Below are 20,514 nucleotides of genomic sequence, written 5' to 3'. Positions count from 1 at the left end.
AAAAGATTATATTGGTAGGGATTTTTTGGGGGAAGGCTTCGGTGACTTTTTGTGACATGTAAACATTTTGCTCTAACAAAGAAACTGCACAGTTAGACTCAAAAACTGCTAATGAGGTTTGCTTATTAAAATACTAATCTTTAAGAGGTAGTTTCAAGTAAACCTTCAACACTTTCTATCAGATTTAGTGTAGCTGGTCAGATCTAAACCCAGGAAAATGAAAAGGTATAAATTTAGCCTTACCTTTTTTCTCAACGTAACCACAGTTAAAGTTGTCATGGCTTTATTACCTTCCTGTTTGAAACTTTTGGCTAAAATGGTACCATGGTCATAGGTCTCAGAACAGGCTGCTTTGGAAAGCAGGTTTGAAAGCAGGTTCACACTTTGAAACCCATCCAGCGTGGTCCTGGGTGCACCTTTTCCATTTCAGAACCCCAATCTGCTCTCTTATCAGTGGAGCGCTGCATGAACCTTGGGGGTGAAGCATCCCTTGCCAAAATATTGGCAGGGCTTGCAGTGAATGGGAATAGATTCTACCCCTCTTTCTCATGGGAGCCTTGGGAACATCTGCGACTGCCCAGAGTCAGGTCCAGCTCCAGGGGTTCCTGCACCGAGCCAAATGTGGGGGAGGAGATTGTGTTTAATGCATGAATTTTAAAGCTGGTGCTTTCTTTTTTTCCCTCCATCAGGTAGTGTGTAAATGAGGATGGATGAGCCCAGGGCTTCCTCACTGCAAGGTAAGAATGTGAGAATGTGCTGCTCATGGTAACTCTGCTCAGCTGCCCAAAGAGAGTAGCAGGGAGAATATTCTGTGCAAATTTGCTTCCTGGTCCTACCAGATTTGAGTTGAAGTCTGTCTGTGCTGTTGCTCGGTATATAACATCAGCAGAGATGTTTGTGTTTGAACTGATTGAACTTCCACTCTTAGCTGCCTTCCCAAAATATTATCTGCTTTGGGAAAAGACAGGTGGCCTTCCAACACTGCAATCTCATGTTTTTCTGAGGGAATGTGCTGTTTTAGCAACAAAATGCAATCTTTGGCATTTTATACACTCTATCTACTTGAATTGAGTGCAATATTTATCTTTGTGTTTTATAGAGAGTAGCCTCTGAAACTAGAAAAATTAATTGTAACTAGTATTATTGATATTTTTATAAAACAAAAGGTGGACACTAATGAATCAGTGAGTGGTTCAATGTGACACAGGCTCTGTGATTGAAAGCGATGTCCAAAACCTGAAACCATAATTGCTCCAGTGAAGTCAACCTCTGTGCATCTCTTCTGAGGCAGAAACTTAAGTACTTAACATTAAGTACTTCAAAATGCTTCCAGCCATGACACTATGGGCAATTTTAACTTCAGCATTTCCAATCTCCCAAACCTTGGAATTTTCCTCTAATCTTCACAAAGGTACGGAGACAGTCTGCCATGAGAAATGAATTCTGAGGTATTCCCAACCCTCCAAAAGGGAGAAACACATCAGGCACATCAGTTCAGGCACATTTTAATCATGTTAATCACCTAGCACATTTGGCATTTTTCTAAGGCTAAAAAAGATCACAATATGATTCATCTTATATTTTAGGATACAAAGAAATTGCAGAAATTTAATCAACCCGAAACACAGATACTTCATTATCTCCATGCTCTGAGGTGGCTGAAAGGCCATTCTTTAAAATTCACAGATTGTGAGACGGTACATGTTGCATTTTTTGTCATTCCAGGTGCCATCAGTGTACATCTCCACACATTTCTCTTTCCCTTTGCCATTGGGCTCATGCTGGTGCCAGTTGCTATAACTCAGAGGCATGCCATTTAAATACTTAACCTGACCTGAAGTCTCCCCCTTTCTAATGCCCAGGTAAGCATATTGGTTATACTGCTTCACAATGTCCATAATAGCTTTATTCTCCTCCTCATTCCTGGGGGCTGCAAGAGTTCCTCCAACCTCTTCACAGGATTGCAGTGCAGATGCAAAGTCAGCTTTCTTCCCATTGCTAGCAAGTATTTTCTCTCCTACTTTTCTCATTTTCCCATTCAAAGCAAGCACTGAAACATGAAAAGAGTTAGCTTTGTAAATTCTCTATGGCATACTGATGTAAAAGCAAAGTAAAAGAAATCAAGAGATGAAAACTAAAAGTGCTAAAAGGAACAGAGGGAAAAATTGAGCTAAGGAAGAAGATAAATAAAGATCCTTAATTTTACCCATTCACTAACTGTTCACTAAATATATTTTTCTGCTTGTGACCACTTGTCCTTGTCTCCAAGACAAGGATGTCTCACCAACATCTGCTAAATATCAACGCTGTTATATTTAGTGTACTTTCTGAAGATGATCAGCATGCTTCAGATTTGAGCAAAGGAAACAGAAAAATGATAATTGTTTTGTGAATCCCTTTCAGTACAAAACAATTTACCACCTTTAACAATCTGGTTGCTGACAGATAAAAGTGGTACAAGACTGAGTTTCCACGAATCCATGTGGAAAGTACAACAGGTAGTTGGAGTATTTTTAAAAATAAACCCAATTTGAATAAATGTGCATTATGATTGCCAAGAGGAATCTGCTTCTCACCAGGGAAATAAGAACCCTGACTTCCCCTGCTTTGAGTGAGAAAATGGAGTTTTGGAGTGTAGAACCCATTCCAAATGCAGTTTCTTTCCTGCAAGTCATGGTTCTGTAAATAACTTTGCCTATTGCACTTAAAATTGATTGTGAGCTGAAAAAGTAACAAGTGGAAGAATTACCAGCCTCAAGTCGGAAAAGTCGGTGCTTCAAATTTGCTAAAGCAAATTTGCTGGCCAGAGAATCAGGCAGACCTATACAGATAAAAACAAAAGTTATACAGTTATACTAGGCTGTGCTGCTAGGAACAATCCCATGGATAAAAGCAATTACTTTGCAGAACTAACTTGCAAATGTATTTTTTAACACCAGCAAGAGTAAAATAAACATTTTCCCATTATTTTGTCACATTGTTGTTAATCTACATTAAAGCAAACAAAAACATGCAATCCTCTGAAATGCTGGTAATTCTCCTCTGCAGAAAAGAAACTGAAGCTCTACAGGTTGAAGCCTTTTGTTAGCTTATCTATGAAACTGGCTTTGCCAAAGGTTTCATTGGTGATGACAGGCATGAGGAACACTCTGAGGAGGAAACAGTTTCTATGGTGCCGTGTGAGTTTCTTTTTAAAGTGCTGGGTGTTTATCTTGCTTTAATGGGAGCCATAAACAGTGGCAGTGGAAGGTTTCTGAATAGTGTAAAATACATCCAGTGCTGCTTGCTAAAGATGGGAACCCACTGTAAAGGTAGATTCTTTTTTTCAGACCACTTTCCTCAGGTAACGGGGGTCCTATATGTAGAATAAAGTCACTAATGTATTCTCATGGTCATAATCCACAATTCACAGCTAAAACAAACAGCAATGGAGAAACACAAAATGTTGCTGCATCCCCAGCAATACTGCAGCTCTTACTGCACTTCACAGCCCATTTAAAAAAACCCCATATTTGACCTAATACAGGGACTCTGGGAATAATTCTGATCATGCTTTAGCCTTGTCAGCAGACCTGGAGAAAGCATTTCTACATATATATAAATATGTACATAAATTTCTCCCCCAGAGAAAGAGGAGACCTGGTTTTTAGAAAAAAATAAACTGCCATTTCCTCCATTCTCTTTTCCTTCTTGTGCTTAACACATCTGCTTCCTTGAGAGCACGTGTCCTTCAGTGTTATCTGTTCTGGTCATGCAGCCTTTGTCAGGTGGGTCTCTTGCAAAAGAAGAAGTCTGCTTACCTTTGAGACCATTCCTTCCAGGGATGCCAGGCAGCCCAGAAATTCCTGGGCATTTACTCAATGCATGGCAAGTCACTGACAAAGCAGCCAGTGCTATGAGGATGTAGGATGAGTTAGACAGCATGATTTCTCAGGCCAGCTGTAAAAAAAAACAAACCCACACATTTGTCAGGCAATTCTGTAAGAAATTGTAGACATTGGTTTATACAGCTGCACACTCTCCCCCCACCATCATCCCTTCTTGAAATTTACATTATTTACTTGTTTAAATAAAGTTTATAGTTCAGGTGTAAAAGATCTATTTTGCAACCATTGTGTAGTTCATACACAAAATTCTTTCTAGACTGATAAACTTGGAATAGTGAAGATAAATTATCCCTTTCACTGTCACTGACTATTTGTTGGATTAATCCTTGAGAAATGATAAGCTCAGAGGTAACTGATTACACTTAAGCCATTAGCTGTCTGCAAGGACTGTAATCACTGGATGATGCATAGGATATTAACCTGAAAGGCAGATCTGCCACAGTGGAACTGGTCGTGTTTGGGAGCTTGTTAAAGCCCAACACTATCTAAGCACATTTATTTGGCATAAACTGATACTGTTTTACACATGGGCAAAACTTTATAGCTCAATTGACATTCCTATCCTTTTTTGAATAAAATTCCACAAGCTTGAAAATGTCAGTTAATCTTGTAGAAAATAAATGTTTGCTGGTTGGCAATAGGCTTATTCATATTATTTTATCCCCACAGATAAAACAACAACTAGGGTTATAATCTTAGTGCTGAGCTATCACGACTGAAAAGCATTTTAGAACTGTACATTGTGGGTTGTTTACAGCAGAGTAAGTGTGTGTGCTGTGCAGCTGTGAAACCTGAAGGACTGTAAGATACTATGGCATAGAAATATCCAGTTATTGACATCTTTCAGTTAAAGTAACAGGAGATATAAAGAAAGGTTCAAGATGCCAGAATGTGTATCTGTTTCCAGTGGGGTGATGTTCATGAGTTGACTCATACAAAACAACTTAATATCCATTACTTCACTTTTCTAGTGGCACAAATCAAAGAGGACCCTGTACCTACTCTCTCTTAAAAAGCTCCATGTTTTTTTTAAAAAAATCAGCATTTACACATACTAGGTTCTAAATCTAGCTCCTCTTAAAACTTAAAATAAAAGCTTGGTTGGCTTGAATGCTCTAAGATTATTAACACCTAGGTTGATCAAGCAATAACAAGGTATTTGCTGTTACATTTCAAAGTATATATGCCAAGCAGAATCAAAATATCATCTAGTGTCATTTATTAAGTGAGGTGAACTTTTAAAAGAAAAAGCATTGTTTATATCTTCCATATTGACTCTGTTATAGAAGACTTCTGAGGTTATTTTTAATCTGCATCAACAGCAACTTTTTTTTCTAGGGGAATGTCACATCAACCTCAATCTGATGCCACATACCCTTGAATATACAAATATTCAATTATGTCATAAATTTGCAGCACATAGGATCTGTTTAACTAACAGAATATGGTCAAGAATTTGCACTTTAAAGAATGTAAGATCAAATCCACCTGAGAGCACATGTGCAGTATTAAAGGTGCTGTTCAGTTTAATTTGTTGAATTTGAAGCATCTCCAGTTGTTTACCCTTTACTGAAGGCCAGCAGACCCCTCTGGAAACTCTGGCCAGTGACTCAGAGAGAGCAGATTATTAAAGACCTTAACAGAAACCTACCTGAGGTGATAGGCATACTCACATCCTTGAGATAAGGAAATGCAATTACAACATGTACCCTTTGCCTGGTGATGATCATTCAGGGAATTACATCTGAATGGACTACTGCATCCAGCTCATAATTGGATTATGATGCAGAGTCAGACTCCTGATCAGTTATATAGCAAAATTGAAAAAACACAGCTCTTCAGTTTTAATCCAGTTTTAATGACCTTCATCAGTCATTACTATCTAGTGTCCTTCAGGCACCTCCTTATCTACCAAAATTGCTAGTATAAGCAAAGTAAAAAAATTACTAATAAAGGGAAATTTAATTTTAGAACATAAATATGACCACAGAAATCAAAAGGAACAGGTTTGCCTTCTAGCTGAAATTCTTTGTGATTTATTAAAAGGAAATTCAACTTACCCTTCTGCTTCAAAATGAAATGAAAAAGCAGTTCACACAAATTCCCTTTATATAGTGTGGTGTTTGTTAAACGATATGGCTGAAGTGGATACTGAGGCCACTAATGAACTTTTTCAGTTTTGCTCATATATTTGTTAGGCAAATACTGAAGTCAGTTTTAAGGGTTGAGAAATTTCTTTTTTTTTAACAAAATACAGCCAAAGTTGTAGAAAATACAATCCAGAACTAACAGATAACCCCAGATTTGTATATACAAAAGATATAAAACTGTAAAGTAACTTTCAGCAATTTTAGGTCATATTTTAAAATAGTTTGTTGTTTTATAAAAGCAAAAAATGGCAGATGGCCACCAGTGGCTCTTGTAAAAGGAAAGATACTCTTGTGATTAATCTTAGGGAAGCCTGGTACCTTCCAGATAGTCTGACCCAGTAATCAGAATTCTAAACTTTCCTCCCCTCTCTGTATCTGATGTATTTATCTTACCTTAATATAATTTTCTAGCTATGTGCTAGAATGCTCATTCTGGTCTCTCTTGCACAAGACAGCTGCTCCTCTCTTGGTCAGAGATGGATCTTGGAAAAAATCTGTATACATGCACAAAACTCTCAAATGGATTAAAAAAACAAAACAAAACAAAACGAGAAACCAGAGGTTTTGCTCCTGTTGTTTCCCAGAAATAAATACTGGGATTTTGTAACTTCCTTCTGGTTCTGATGCATTCTACTCTAAAATGTTTGATGTTTTGTCAGTTTATACTGTGGTCTCTTAAGGATAGGATGTTTTCTATTTTTCATTTGCATTTCACATAAACTATTTAAGTTTTGTCATCACCCCTAATAATAGTGTTATTCTTTCTGAATGAATCCAGCAGAATTCACAGCTGCAATCTAACACCTTTAGGCTCCCTGCTCAGCAATTAGAGATGTTTCATATCAACTGGCTGACCTAGCCAAGATAAAATACCAAAGCAGAAGACACATTTAGGATTCCCCTTAGACATAGTGCAGGCACTTAAATCCAATTCCATTGAGAACTGTGAGCCTTGTCCTGCAGTTAAAAGTGCCCAGCATGGCCTGTTCTCTATCTCAAAACCCCCCACAAATAGCAAATTGAGGATGTAGCAGGTTTCCTTCTTAGCAAATGATCAGTTAATACTCACAAATGTATGTTCTGGACAATCTGTCTTCAAAGTCCTTCCTCTACCAGATGGGCAGCAGAGCTCTGAATGCACACTAGTCCTTTTGCAGCACCAATGGAAACTATTTCTCTCTGTAGTCCACATGAGGTAGATGTAAAAAACTGGTGTTGAGTGGATAAAATGTGGATTAGACAGTACCCAACAGATAAAATATTTTTTCTAATTCCTGTTGCAGTTTGGAAATAGCACAGATACCAGACAACTTAGCACAGTCAAAGACACAGGTAATTCTGTTTCTGGATGGCAGCAGACCTCTGGGGAACATAGGAAATTTCTTCAATTCCAGAACAAGATGGGACTTAATGGATCCAGATTTTGAGAAGCAATATTTTAAATATTGCTGGGTGCCCAAGTTCTTGGGAATGCTACCAGGACAAAATCTCAACAGATCCAATTTCCAGGCAACTCTGCAACAGTTGTAAGGGCTGGTTTTTCTGCTGCATCACTGCATATACATGCAGCTCTAACACATGAACAAGATAAGTCTCTGGAGATTTGTACTGTTTCTTCCACCTAACACAGTTTATATTATAAGAAAATAAAAGAATTGAAAGCACTGAACAGGGAGATCAGTAAAGCTCCAGTAGCTTATCTCTATCCATTTATGAACATGTGGCATGAGCAAAACATGGCTTATGATCTAGTAAAACCTTATCAATTCTTATCTTTTGGTAAAACTTTTGAAGAAAGATACATTTGGTAACAGTTGTTCTCCCATGAGTCAGATCATACTTCCACAATGGAATCTGATAAGAAATCTAAAACATAATCCAATGTGAGAGATTACTTAGTCATTTCATTTACTTTCCTTAGTTATGCAGCAGAGAATGAGGGAAAACAAACATACTCAACAAGGAAGAAAGTAAGTAAATATTTTGTCTGCAACCTAGCATCCCTGTAGAATAGCTGGGATGGGAATTCTGAAATTTGTAGGTAAACCTGGGTGATAATGGCTGAAGGCCTTTAGCTGGGAAACACCCACAAAGCTCAGCAGGGAATTTTAATGGTTTCAGAGGACCCCAGGCACTGCATGCCCCCTTCTAGCATTAGGAAGAACCATAAGAATATTAAATATGATGTTCTGACAGTGGATTAAACCCAAATCCTGCTCAACTCTCAGCAAAGGAGAACTTGGGGAAAAAATGGAATCTGATTTTCAAGATGCCATATGGCCAAAAAGATTGCTTCTTTCTGTAACAGCTCTGCATGCTACCCTCAAAAAACTAACTGCCAAGGGGGTTTCAGAACCAGAACTAATTTTATACAGCTTTCAAGCTTCTCATTTTTAGAACACAAGGTAAAGTCCTCATTTTGCTGTTTTGAAGTGAGCTGATTAGTAACTGATTATGATAACTTAGCATGTCCTGATCTGTGTAAAGGTATGTTGTGCTCTTTCACATAAAATAGTGATGTACTGCCTTGCTAGTTTATATTAGCAATAATTTAAAGTGTGTCACTGTGCTGCAAGTTCCTGATATTGATTCTCTGAGTGAGTCCTTGGTACAGCATCTGTGTGACAAGCAGGTGTGGTCAATTCTCCATGTTTACCTCTTTCAAAACAATAGTCATTTTTAAAATTTGCATTCTAGTATTTCCACTGTAATTTATTTGCTGAGCTTTAAATTATACAGAGTTAAGTGTCTATAGTTAGCTTTAAGAGGGCTCATTGGCATCAGCTCAAGACTTCATCAGAAATACAGGGCACTAAGCATATGTCACCTCTTATGTCATGAAACAACCCAGTAGGTCAAGTGTTACCTCCTCCCCTCCTGCAATTCAATTTTATTGACACAAAACCAAACAAAAATATGGGAATTTCAACAGTCCCCCACCTTTGGAAAATAAGAAACACTGATAAAATAATTTGTATGCTAATTTACAGTGCACTGATGCAGGAATAGGAGGGAAAAAATGTCAACAGTGTGGCACTTAATCCCACTGCTAATACTTAAAGAAAACTATGCTGTGTGTGCCCTAGACCTTAACTTGAGGATAAACACATTACAGGAAGAATGTAATTGCTGATGAGACCTGTTTATATTTATGAAAAAAGCATGGCATCAGAGAAATGCTGTCAGCTCAATAATACACTGGTTTTTTGGGGAGTGAATCCCAGGGAGATTTCTATGTTTAAGTGTACACAGGTAGATGTAGAAGAAGAAGGAATACTGAATATAGATCATGAATTTCCAAGCAGAGTTGGGGAGCAAAGCTTGGAGCACTGGATTTTAAAGAGCTGGCTTCACCAGACTGAACTGAACCTTAACCTTAACCCAAATCCCTTTCAATCTATCAATTTTCTGTTCTAGGAAAAACAATTCAAACTTTGCTATCAAGAAAAGAGGTGACCAGATTTCAATTTTTTTTCTTAAAGTCATGGTTATCTCCTGCCAAAGAACTTTCAAGTTAAACCCATGTTAACAGAAGTACCTGGCCTTTGCTTTCAGATTACATTAGATTCCTTCTCTCTCATATACTTTAAATAATTGATTTAAACTACAGATATCAAAGTGGTCTCTTGGGTTTTGTGAAAATGGTAGGCAAGTTGCTAGATTAAAGTAATTTTGACTGAGCCATTGTTTCTATGCCTTGAATTAAAAAAGGAGAAAATCAAACAGCACATTAAAACAAAGGCAACAAGCAGCTCTTACTTTGACAATAACAGAGTTTTAGACACAGCCTTCTTCCTTCCTTTGGGCAGGCCAAATGCTCTTCCCTTCTCCCTTCCCATATTCTTTGTCCAGGTTTGGTAAAACTTTGGACCACACTCTAATCAGCTTCTGTCTTGTCTTTTCATAAACAGACAGAAACATTTCACTCTAAATTCAAAACCTAGCAATGTTTTCAAGTCTGTTTCTTACCTGTTTCAGAGCTAGCTAAAGGGAGATGTAATTCCTAGGATCACTGAAGAATCCTGTTTTTTTCCCCTCAGATCATCAATTCACCTTTTTATCCTGTAGGACAACTGTATTGTCCTGTATTACCAATTCTAATTCCTCCTTTCATCTTCTGCAGCAAGCAGCCCCCTTACAGGAATACTCCTTAACAGCATGGGGGCTGACTCCTAATCTTCGTTCAAGAGCACAAGGAAATTACTCACTGCAATGTCACTTAGGTGTGTCACAGAGGAGTAAACATTGCCTTCCTCCACTGGGAACAGTGCAAAGAGAAATGCTGGAGGTGTCCTGCCACTTTGTGTTCCCATAGAGATGAGCTGCACCATTTACCTCCCATCAAAAGTGGTAATAGCAATTTATGCTTGAACAGCCAATGGCCAACATTGCCTTGGAAACATGTGCTTGCAATTCATATCTTGCCCTTATGAATAGCCACCTGGCTCTTGTTATCAATTTAAAATAATCTAGCCTGCTGATAGGAAAAAAATTCTGCCAAGCTCTTATTATGTTGTTATTGCTGGGAAATGGCTGTGTTATGTCTCACTGATAAGTGTTAGAACATATGTATCCAAAAGCATTGTCAGTGTTTTATTTGCAATAGAAATTCAAAGTCCTTGGGAGAAACTTGTGGTTGAAAACACATGGCAGAAAATACAGAGTAGCAAAGGAAAATAATAAACTCACCAAGCTGCTGTTAAGGTCTGATGATCACAGTGAAATGAAGCTGCTTTGTATTTTACTGAAGGGACACAATCATTAATGTATTCTCAGCAAACACCACCTATTGTGGTTTTTATTGCTGTTATGAGCTGAAAATTAGGATAACAGGTATTACAGAATTCCATTTTCCACAGATTTTTTCAGGAGAGCGAACACAAAATTCTCGGTGTTTTATCTGATTGTGTTGTTGGAAGCACGTAGAGCTTAACACACCAAATCTGCTTCTTTTGCACACGTTTGATCCTAATTTGTGCAAAAGCAGAGGAGCATTTTATAGCAGACAGCTAATGAAGTACTTCACCATTTCAGCTCCCCTGAAAAGCAGATATCCTGAGCACCTGATGGGTTGGTGAGGCTCAGCCCTGCATCCACCCAGCTCCTGCAATTGCACGTGGTGGTTCTGTGCCAGCAGAGCTGCAGGGCTGACATGCAAAGGAAAGGCTGTCAGTGCCCAAGGAAGCAGATTCATCTCCTTACCTTTGATTGATACATCCCAGCTGACTTGAAACTACCTAAGGTGCAGTTATTGCAGAGGCTTTGGTGCAGAAATACTCTTGGAAGGTTCCTGCAAGGGTAAATGAGAAAAGCTCTATTTAAAGCCCCTTGAAGTTCAGCTAATAGATAAAAACAAGGAACAGATGAAGACTCAAAGAAATAGAAATAAAACAAACAGGAATGAACAGAGTTCTACACCCTCAGATTCCCTCTCAAGAGAGGGGAAGATCTTGAATGTTGCTTGAGGCCAAAATGATTCAAACTGAAAACGTTTATTAAATGGTTATTAAAACACAGCAGACTTAACTTGAATGACAAATCAAAGAGAATGTTTAATAACTTTGAGAAATGTAATAACCAGGAATGTCAACTACTTAACTAATAAAATATCATTTTGTTATTCCATGGGGGTCACCTCTTACAGCCTTTAAGTAGCTTTATATGTAGTTTTGAAGACTAACAAAAATAATGTTTATTAAGACAAAAGAAACTCTATACAATTATTAACAATCATTTCAGCTACCTATTCTAGGATGAATATACCTTTTATAGTAAAATGAAAGTATTAATTATATTTATTTATAAATTGGTTTTGGCACTCTTACTTGGATTTGAGGACTCATTCTAGGCAGACAGGAACATGCTTGTTTCCCAGGAGTGGGAATCTACTCAGGAACTCCTCAAACATTCTCATTTTTCAAGAAGTCTCACTGTTTGTCTGCCTTACCAGAACATCTCAGGGACCCAAGCTAGAAGCCAGGTTTTCCCCAGCTGTGCACAGCCCAGCCTGCTGGGTACAGCAGAGCTCCTCTTGCACAGGCTCAGGCCATTGCCATTGTTCCTGTGGACAATCCCCTAAAGCTGGAGTGATTTTAAGTATTAGCTTATAAAATTTAGCTTTCAAAACCTTGAGAACAACTGTGCTCCTGTTTTGGTGCCTGTGTCACCATGCCAGTAGTACATTGCATTTCTCTAGAATCTATTTTCCCACACAAAGGGGGCCCAACAGTTTAATCACTGCAATCTTTTATGGTTTTTTTACCTTTCCTGATGAACAGACTTTGTTATTGTTACAGAGATAAATTATGTAAACTATACTATTTTCAACAACTCACACAGTTTGCCACAATAAAGACCAAATTCAGAACTATTTTGAGAGTATTTGACAAAAATAAACCTTAGGACTGCAGTATTCCAAACCACTGGAGAGCTCCCAGTAACTTGAGACAAAGAGTAATATACAATTTTCAGTGAAGTGATATACATAATACATTTCAGCACTGCAGATACATTTGAAATATTTCTTAAATAGCTTTTTAAACTGCTATTGTGTGAGAAGCTGAAAACTTTTCTTGTCATCCAGTCCTGCCATGTCGTTGACAACACTTATTAAAAATACAGGTTTTGCTTTAAGATAGAACTTAAAACATAATGTTATAAAGAAACAGGAATAGAAATATTTTCACTTTGCTTGTAGAACTTTTCCATTGAAAGGCTTTTAACTTCTATTCATCATTAGTCATGAAACCTAGAAATGCACTTCACTCATGAAAATGACAGATGAGATTCTCCAGAGGGTGGCAATTGCAGCTTGAAGCTAAATACCATGCAGTAGAAAATAACAGCCCATAGAGGACAATCAGAGACTTCAAGATAACATTTGCTCCACTACTTTTTAATGCATAAATAAAATATCTACTTAACAGGCTTAGGAAGTCCCATAAATACAACCCCTTTTCCATTTTAGCTGCATGTCTAGAATAAAAAGGTAAAAGGATTTAAATAGTGCATAATTTCCTCCTGTCTTTCCTTTCTGTGAATATGTATGGTTGCTTAGGCAGGGTGGAGAGGGTGTAAGGGGATAGAGAAGTTAAATGTTTGTGATCTGTAGGCAATGTAGTGCTGGTCAAACCACTTCTGAATGGGACACCTTCACAGGGGTGTCATTGGACACATAAAGTGCAAGACAGGAGATAATCAAGAGAGTAACTAATGTAGACAATGTGATTCTGCTGAAGGGGTTCCAGGATTTCCAACTAAATTTGGTGAAACTGTGTCTGTCCATCTCAGCTAAAGAAACTTGCATGCTTTAACTTCTCTTACATCAAAACAAAACTGTGAATTATAAATGTGCTTGGGTATAATTGTTGGGGCAGGATGGAAATTTGCACAGAACTTTTTTTTCTACACAGCTGAAGCACAAGGCAAAGGTAGCCAAGTGTTGCAGCACAGCTGTGCAGCTGGGAAGAAAGGGAAAAGATTCTGTTCAGGATCTTCCCAAGTAAGCCCAGAAAGCCTGATGAGAAAAGGTACAAAAAAGTGAAATTCAGGCTGCTGCACTGCTGAGCAGCTGCAGGTGTGTTTGCATGAAGCCCAAGGTAGCAATCTCAGGCTCTGAAATCAGACACCTAAACGTGGGTCGACTGCTACTCTCACATTCTGTGTATTTAGTCCAGCTGCTTGAAATTTTTTTCTGAATTTAAACACTCTAGAAGAGGATGCCAGCCAGTTGCACATTGTAGAGTCTTCCTCCCACTGCAAATATGCCAGAAGTTTCTTTGCAGGATGAGCACAGAAGCTCAGCTCAGAGGGACAAACCGTGCCACCAGCTGAAGTCATAAACAAACCAGAGCTCACAGAAAGCCAGGAAAAAGCTCTTACAAGTGTCTACCCTGAAGCACTGATCTAAACAGCTCAACTGATGTCTGAATCTCCACTGGGGTCACAGGCCATAAAAAGAGATTTTAACTGTAGGTGCCTCGGGAAAAAGTCATTTGTGCTAGAGAGAGCACAGAGTATCCAGTCGTGCTGCTGGTGTTGAGAGGTACAGCAGAGATTAAAAGAGACACAAGGCTGTGCCTAGCTTTCCAGGCAATCTTGCATTGTTTATTCCCCTGAGCATTTTTGGCCAAACTGCAACCCAAGAATGATTTTTCACTCCTTAGGTCTCCAGGTGTTAGGAACAGAGCAGAGCCATTCAGCAGTGCTACAGTCACAGGCCCTGCATAAAGCCTCTCCTCTGCATGTTTAAACTGAAGAGTTTGATGCCTTCACACCAGGAAACCAGCCACAGCAGAGAACTCACCTCTCCTCTGCTCTAACTGTACATTAGCCACCTGCTCCCCCATATTTATGTGTTATAAGTAAAAATTAAAGCAGTAAGTAGGAGCTGCTACTGATTGAATGGCTTCCTGTTTGCACCTTGTAGCTTCCACTAAAAATTGCCACTTGAAAAGTAAAGAGAATGAAAAGAGCCTTTCAATGATTGTGTTTTTTTACATGTGACAGGATAGCTCCTCCTGAGTATGTACTTAACCTGAAATTGTGTTTTAGAAAGATAAACCCAGCAGCTGATTAACAAATGCTGCTTTCATCCTGAATTACTTATAAGCCCTGTGGAGGTCATATTAGCACAATATGAGTTGGTTCTATTCAGGGATATAACAAAAATACAGATTAGTTTATAATTAATGCAAAATTAAGTGGTCATCAGGAATGCTGATTTAAGCCTTCTGGAAGACAATAGACCACAATTTCAAACTCGTTCTTTTTAGCACCTACTGAAGAAAGGTGTTTCTCAAGGAAGAAAAGGTGTCCCTGACATAAATGATGAAAAAGGGCACATCTGATAACACCTTGCTCAATTTTAAGATTTCAAGTAATATGAATTAGTAAAGAGCTCATTTTCTATTTCTAGGTGTGGCTCCTGCCCTGTAGACTTTTGTCCAGCTGAGATCAGCCTGCTCCTACATGATGGCCTTGCAGGCTGTCAGATTCCAGCACGACTTTTCTGCTCCTCTGGGCACTGCCTCAGGACAGGAGAGCTGACCAGGTAACCCAGACTGACAGAGCCACACTTGCACAGCTGCTTTTCCAGCACAGATGGGCTTTCACCAGTGTAATAAAGAGCACTTTGGTTTTCTCAAAAGAAAGGGAATCTGGCAGCTTCCCTTCTGCACAGGAGGTGTTAGAGCGGGGGGAGCATTTCCCTTGAGATGGTGACACCAGGGTAAGCCTACAGGACAGGAAATGCTGGAAATGAGAAGTGACACCAGAAGGAACCTAAAAGCTCAAGGACTGGGAGTTTATTCCAAGAAGTGCACCTCAGATGTTCTATGGATCCAATCCTTGCTGGGGCCAAATATGCCTTTCCTGTACAGAGCCTGGTTTAAAAGTTAATTATCTGACAACTCTGGGCTGTAGGAAACTGAGCATACAATAGGAATGTTTTCCCATTCTGCTTTTGAGAACTTCCAGTGTGTATAAGAGTACTTTTGCACTTACCTGCAAACCAGTTTGTGGTTTGTATAGATGTCATTTGAATGAAGCACAGTGCTCTCTGAAAATAAACATTAACTTAAGGTTACAAGAAGCTTCATAAATTTCTCAGCTCTATTGGAGATTTGCTGGGAAAAATAATGTAAAAATCAGTCTAAATTACACTTCAAAGTTGAACCCTTGAGAAGGTGGCTGAAATGGCATCAGGAATAGTATTACTAAAAAAAACAGTTGAAAGAAAGCAACCATTCATATCTTCAAAATACTACTCCAGTTTTTTTTTTTCAAATCAGTAGTTTAGTCATTGCAACCTACTGGCTGATGCACTGGGGGAAAAACATATCACTGCTCTTAGTTCAGGTCCAGATGAAATGGTCTCAAAACAGTTCACAGTGGTTTTTGTGTCTCAAAGTAGACTTACATAATCATTCCAAATGAATGCATTGAAGACTGAATTATTTCTGATCCCTAAACCCAAATACATCTTTTAGATATTGCACCATTTCCTGTGGTTTTAGGTAATAAATATTGATTAAAAATTCCCAGGCAAAATTTTAAATGCTCTGTTTTTCATAGCTGCAGGACACCAATTAATGCAGAAAAGGAATGCAGTTCACTTAAGAACTGCAAAGATACTTTGCCAGTAATGACAAGGAAGGCATGAAGCAGATCAGCAGATAAATCATACTCTGGAAAATTCATGTCCTTCACCAATTTCAGTAATTGCTTTTTTGCTGTACCTGTATAACCTAGTGCAGAGAAAATAAATGTCATTACTTATAAAGGTAGACAGGGAATTAGGCAATGAAAATAACAGCTATAAAACAGATGAGCTGGGCATCAATTGCTCCTCTGTACAGACACATTTCTATGTTCCCATGGGTCCATAACTTGCCAGTGTAGCCACAATCCTCCTCTCCTTAGAGGCACTTAGCTTAGTCCTAAACCAAGTGGAAGACAAATTGAAAATCTGCTCCGCCATGGTTAAACACTTACAGCCTTCAATGGAAACATTTTTCTTAATTGTCAGACTCGTAGTACTGGGCTTTGTTGCCATGATATCCACCCCTTCCTAGTGAATACAGTCCATAACTTTGTAGTTCACCTGAGGTGAAAGAAGCTCCCATCAAGAAAATCATAAAAGCTTATAGGATCACTTCTCTCACATTAAGGACCTATCACACAAACAGGGCCTTCTGCTTTTTTTTCTGCATGAGCTAAATTCCACTTGGAGAACATTTCAGTAGCAGGCTTTTGTATTTAATTTAAGACCAAAAAAATTCTGCTTTCCACTGCATCTAAATCTTGATTTACATCCCCTGTACCTCAGCTGATGCCTATAGATTGCCAGAACACATCATCTTGTTCTCTTCTCATGATTTTCTACTGCACACAAAGCAACTTGCCTGGCTGGTTTACTGTTTTATTCCTCTTTGTAGTTACAGCACAATTCATTTTCCAATCACATGGGAAGAGCTGCATGAAAATAGCTGAAACTTCAAAAAAGAAATTATTTCCATGTCAGTAGCTACTGCAGTGGACTTCTGTACTCAGAGGATAAATACCACTCTAGGCTCTAAGTGATCATTATCAGTCAATTTTAGAACTAGAATAAAAGTGCCCCAGGAACAAAGGCATCACTAAATACTGAAGAAACATAGGACTATATGCACTGTCCATTATTTACATCATAAAAGAATGTATCAGAAGCTGCATTAGGGTAATCTCCAAGTTTACACCTCAGCTCAAAGATGAAATAGAGACAAATTTTTCATTTGTTTCAAGATTATTAACAAATGCTTCTCTCATGCTGTATTTATGAGGAACTCAGGCAGAAGGAACCACCAGCCTGCTGAGCATGCCATAACTTATTGAAACACACATTTTAACACATAATGATTGAAAATATGAAATCTGTATTTTACTAGGAGATTCAAAATTGAATGTTCAAGAGAGAACAACTATAAATACACCCTGTTTCTGGGTATTCCAGGCCCCTTTTAGAGGCACAGCACAAGCACATCCATCATTTCACCAGGCCAAAAATTATACTTACCTTTACCTTACCTTTTTTGTGTCTATTTAATTCAGCCTCCAAAACCTGTGCTTCTGTTTCCAAAGCAGTTACTTGTCTCTGCAAGTCATCAGTTACTATAAGTGGGACTCAAGGCTGTTATTAAATAATTTATACTAAAATGACTGCACAACACCTGTCTCCAAGATGCTCAGCTCTCCTGTAATCTGATGCCACGTAAAAGAGATAGATGGTTTCCAGAGCAGAAATCACAGGCCACACTGCAGATTTGTTCAGGGAATTTGTCCAGCTGGGAGTGCCTTATCCCTGACCAAAGTGAACACTTGGATAGGCTTTGAATTCTCAGGGCTGCCAAAGTCATCTTCTGTTCAGAGGGAAAAGCCCAGTTCTCACAGGCAAAACAGACATGTGAACATTTTAAAATTAATTAAAGTTGGAGCAAAAAATGCAGGAACAGGCAAAGAATGAGAGAAGAAAAAATGCTGTTTATAACATGAGATAGAGGGCTTGATATTTCACCCACAGAAAACAACAAGCTTATGACTCATTCCAGACAATTTCTCCCTCCAGTTCTGTTGGGGAGCTCATCTCCTATGTAACAGATGGTTTCTTTATCTGCTCCCCACACTTCTGAAACTCACACCTTTCCTGAAATGGTGCTATAGGAATACCAGACACTAACACAAATATTTTTTGGAGAATATACTAAAAGTTTGAAAACCAGACTATAGAAACATGAGCAATTTATTTCTTACCTCCATATTCTACTTTTATTCCTCTCTCTCCTTACGGTTCCAAAGTTCCTCTTATTCCTGAATGTCTCATTTTTCCAGGGAAACTCTATAGGCCTCTCAATTCTTCTCCTAGAATTTAACTTAAAATAAAAAAATTATTCAAATGTTTCCTAAATTTTTCTCCCACTTTGTTTCCTTAGTGCTTTAAGAGACCACCAAACACCAACTCCTTCCCCCTTGCTCTTCCACCTGCCTACCCCCAGGAAAATGAAAACATCTCAGGAAAATTGAATTATTCCCATGGAAATCTTCATTTCCTAGCAAATGCATTACTTTGATGAAAAAGCCTTTACTACCCCTACATATGGCACTGAAAATCCATGAAATAAATGCCCTCATGTTGTTCCATTCTCTTAAACCAGAAAGCCAGTCTTGTTCAGCTGTAATCCAATCCCACATCACAGGACATGATCTAGAAAATGAGCTAAATCACAGCATTATTAAGGATTCCTCTCTGGAGTAGTTTGTTGAAAGGATCTTTCAACAAAATAAGCTGGCTCTGCTTATTTCAACCATGGAATTGCAGAGGGCACACAGAGGAGTAGTTGACCAGAAAATATCTGTGCAGAATCTCAGTGCATGCCACTGGAATTTTATGTCACAGTTCATATGGAGTGATAATGTTGAGAATTTCCTTTGTGGATGGAAGGCAAGCACCTCATTCCAAGGTGGGTGGGTTACACATGATAACACAGATGTGATATGGTAAGAAAATGTACAATTTCATATGTACTTATTAAGAGTTTGGGCAGAAACTGATTTGGTCACTTGGCAGAGAGTGTGACTGAGTTCTGCCACATGACAGAAAGCATTTTGGAGCCATTTGCTGCTTGCAGCAGCACATGAAAAAATTACCTGACAAATCACATCTTGGGGGAATTCTGCTGTTGGGGCAGAGAGTATGAAGCAATCAAGTTATGACCATCAGATTAGGAGGCAAATCTAGCAAGCATGATTTCTGGTTTTGAGAGCTGGCCCCTGGAAAGAAGGAGCAGTAATAATTTAGTAGAAGATAATAGGAAGTGATTCAGAGTACAAATGGTACGATCAGATTAAAATCTCATTACATCTCTATTTTATGGGCTGCTGTGAAAATGTACAATATTATTTTTTTATTTATTAAAAGCCAAGTATCTAGAGTAGCATTATAAATGCAGAAAGCATGTTCAGCTTCCTGAAATTGTGCAGAGCCAACAAAAGGCTAGTGGGGCAGAAGAAAATGAGAGAAGTAAAGAGATAAAATGAAAGATTGAAGGAGGCATGAAACAAGAGTAAAGGGATGATAGGGAGTGTCAAAATTACAGTACTGCTAAATGGTCATGGCTCTGTACCTGTTCACCCTTTACACCTTTGGGACTATCTCTAGCTGGGAAGACACTGGCTGCGGAGCACTGCACTGAACTTCTGGGCAGGAATAAATTGTCTTTTCAGGTTTTTCTGTGCTAACTGAACTTACTCTTAGCAGTGAAAGCCAAGGCATTGAAAGGATGAAAAAGAATCATTGGTAAGTCCACAGATCCATGACAAATCAGAGTCATTTAATAAATTTCTCCATTTGCATAATTTTGAGGTGTTACCTGGAAAATACACTCCTGTCTTCAGGCAAAAGAGATTGTGTCTGAATCATGTCATATAGCCCCTGATGGTATCTGTGCATATTGAAAAGAAACAACCAAACTTATAACAGTCTGGAAGTCTTGAGGTCTAATGAAAACACCTAATATCACAACAGTCATTAATCTCACCGTGCTACAAATTAATTTCAGTGTTTTGTTCATTATATCTCGAAATGTACAGCCTTTATCTTCATGCCAAATGAGTCATACAATATTCCAGTTGAGGATGAATCCTCAACAGCTCATTGTGCTTCTGCTTGGACTCTTCACACCTATCAGGTAATGCCTAAGCTCAAAGTGATTAAGTGCTTCTCTTACCAGAATCTCCACTAATACACCCACACCTAAAAAGGACAAAAAGCTCAAGTATGTTTGAGCAGCAATGATCTGAATGTCTCCCCTATTTCTCCTTCGTATATTAAAAAGACACATTTTTCCTCAGTATTACATCTCAGAGCTGAGCTCCTTTTGGATTCCAAAAGATCTGCAATCCTTTGCTGCCCTCTCTGAGCAGAACAGCAGTAACAGATAGAA

At 38.6% G+C, this 20,514-nt stretch overlaps 1 protein-coding gene and 1 long non-coding RNA gene across 3 annotated transcripts; both read right to left on the bottom strand.

Annotated features, from left to right (window-relative positions):
• Nucleotides 1-1,489: 1,489 nt before the first annotated feature.
• On the bottom strand, nucleotides 1,490-16,687 carry SFTPD (surfactant protein D). Of its 2 annotated transcripts, XM_066554854.1 has the most exons (9): nucleotides 16,532-16,687; nucleotides 15,542-15,596; nucleotides 11,240-11,327; nucleotides 10,727-10,851; nucleotides 7,107-7,246; nucleotides 6,431-6,531; nucleotides 3,801-3,939; nucleotides 2,750-2,821; nucleotides 1,490-2,050 (listed from the first exon to the last, which is right to left on the bottom strand). In XM_066554854.1, exons 7-9 carry the CDS (start codon nucleotides 3,922-3,924, stop codon nucleotides 1,674-1,676), a joined length of 573 nt encoding a protein of 190 aa, XP_066410951.1. In that variant the 5' UTR covers nucleotides 3,925-3,939; nucleotides 6,431-6,531; nucleotides 7,107-7,246; nucleotides 10,727-10,851; nucleotides 11,240-11,327; nucleotides 15,542-15,596; nucleotides 16,532-16,687; the 3' UTR covers nucleotides 1,490-1,673. The 2 variants fall into 2 exon arrangements, with proteins under 2 accessions (XP_066410951.1, XP_066410950.1); XM_066554853.1 differs by lacking the exon at nucleotides 6,431-6,531 and having other exon boundaries at nucleotides 16,532-16,685.
• Nucleotides 16,688-18,348: 1,661 nt separating this feature from the next.
• On the bottom strand, nucleotides 18,349-20,008 carry LOC136559729 (uncharacterized). Its single transcript, XR_010784040.1, has 3 exons — nucleotides 19,942-20,008; nucleotides 19,220-19,342; nucleotides 18,349-18,444 (listed from the first exon to the last, which is right to left on the bottom strand). It is a non-coding gene; the product is annotated as an uncharacterized lncRNA (long non-coding RNA).
• Between the last annotated feature and the right edge of the window lie 506 nt (nucleotides 20,009-20,514).

The sequence above is a fragment of the Molothrus aeneus genome, chromosome 8, assembly GCF_037042795.1.
Source record: "Molothrus aeneus isolate 106 chromosome 8, BPBGC_Maene_1.0, whole genome shotgun sequence".
In the NCBI taxonomy this organism is placed as follows: Eukaryota; Metazoa; Chordata; class Aves; order Passeriformes; family Icteridae; genus Molothrus; species Molothrus aeneus.
The sequence above is the reverse complement of the archived record's forward strand: the minus strand, read 5'-3'. Positions and strand labels throughout refer to the sequence as shown.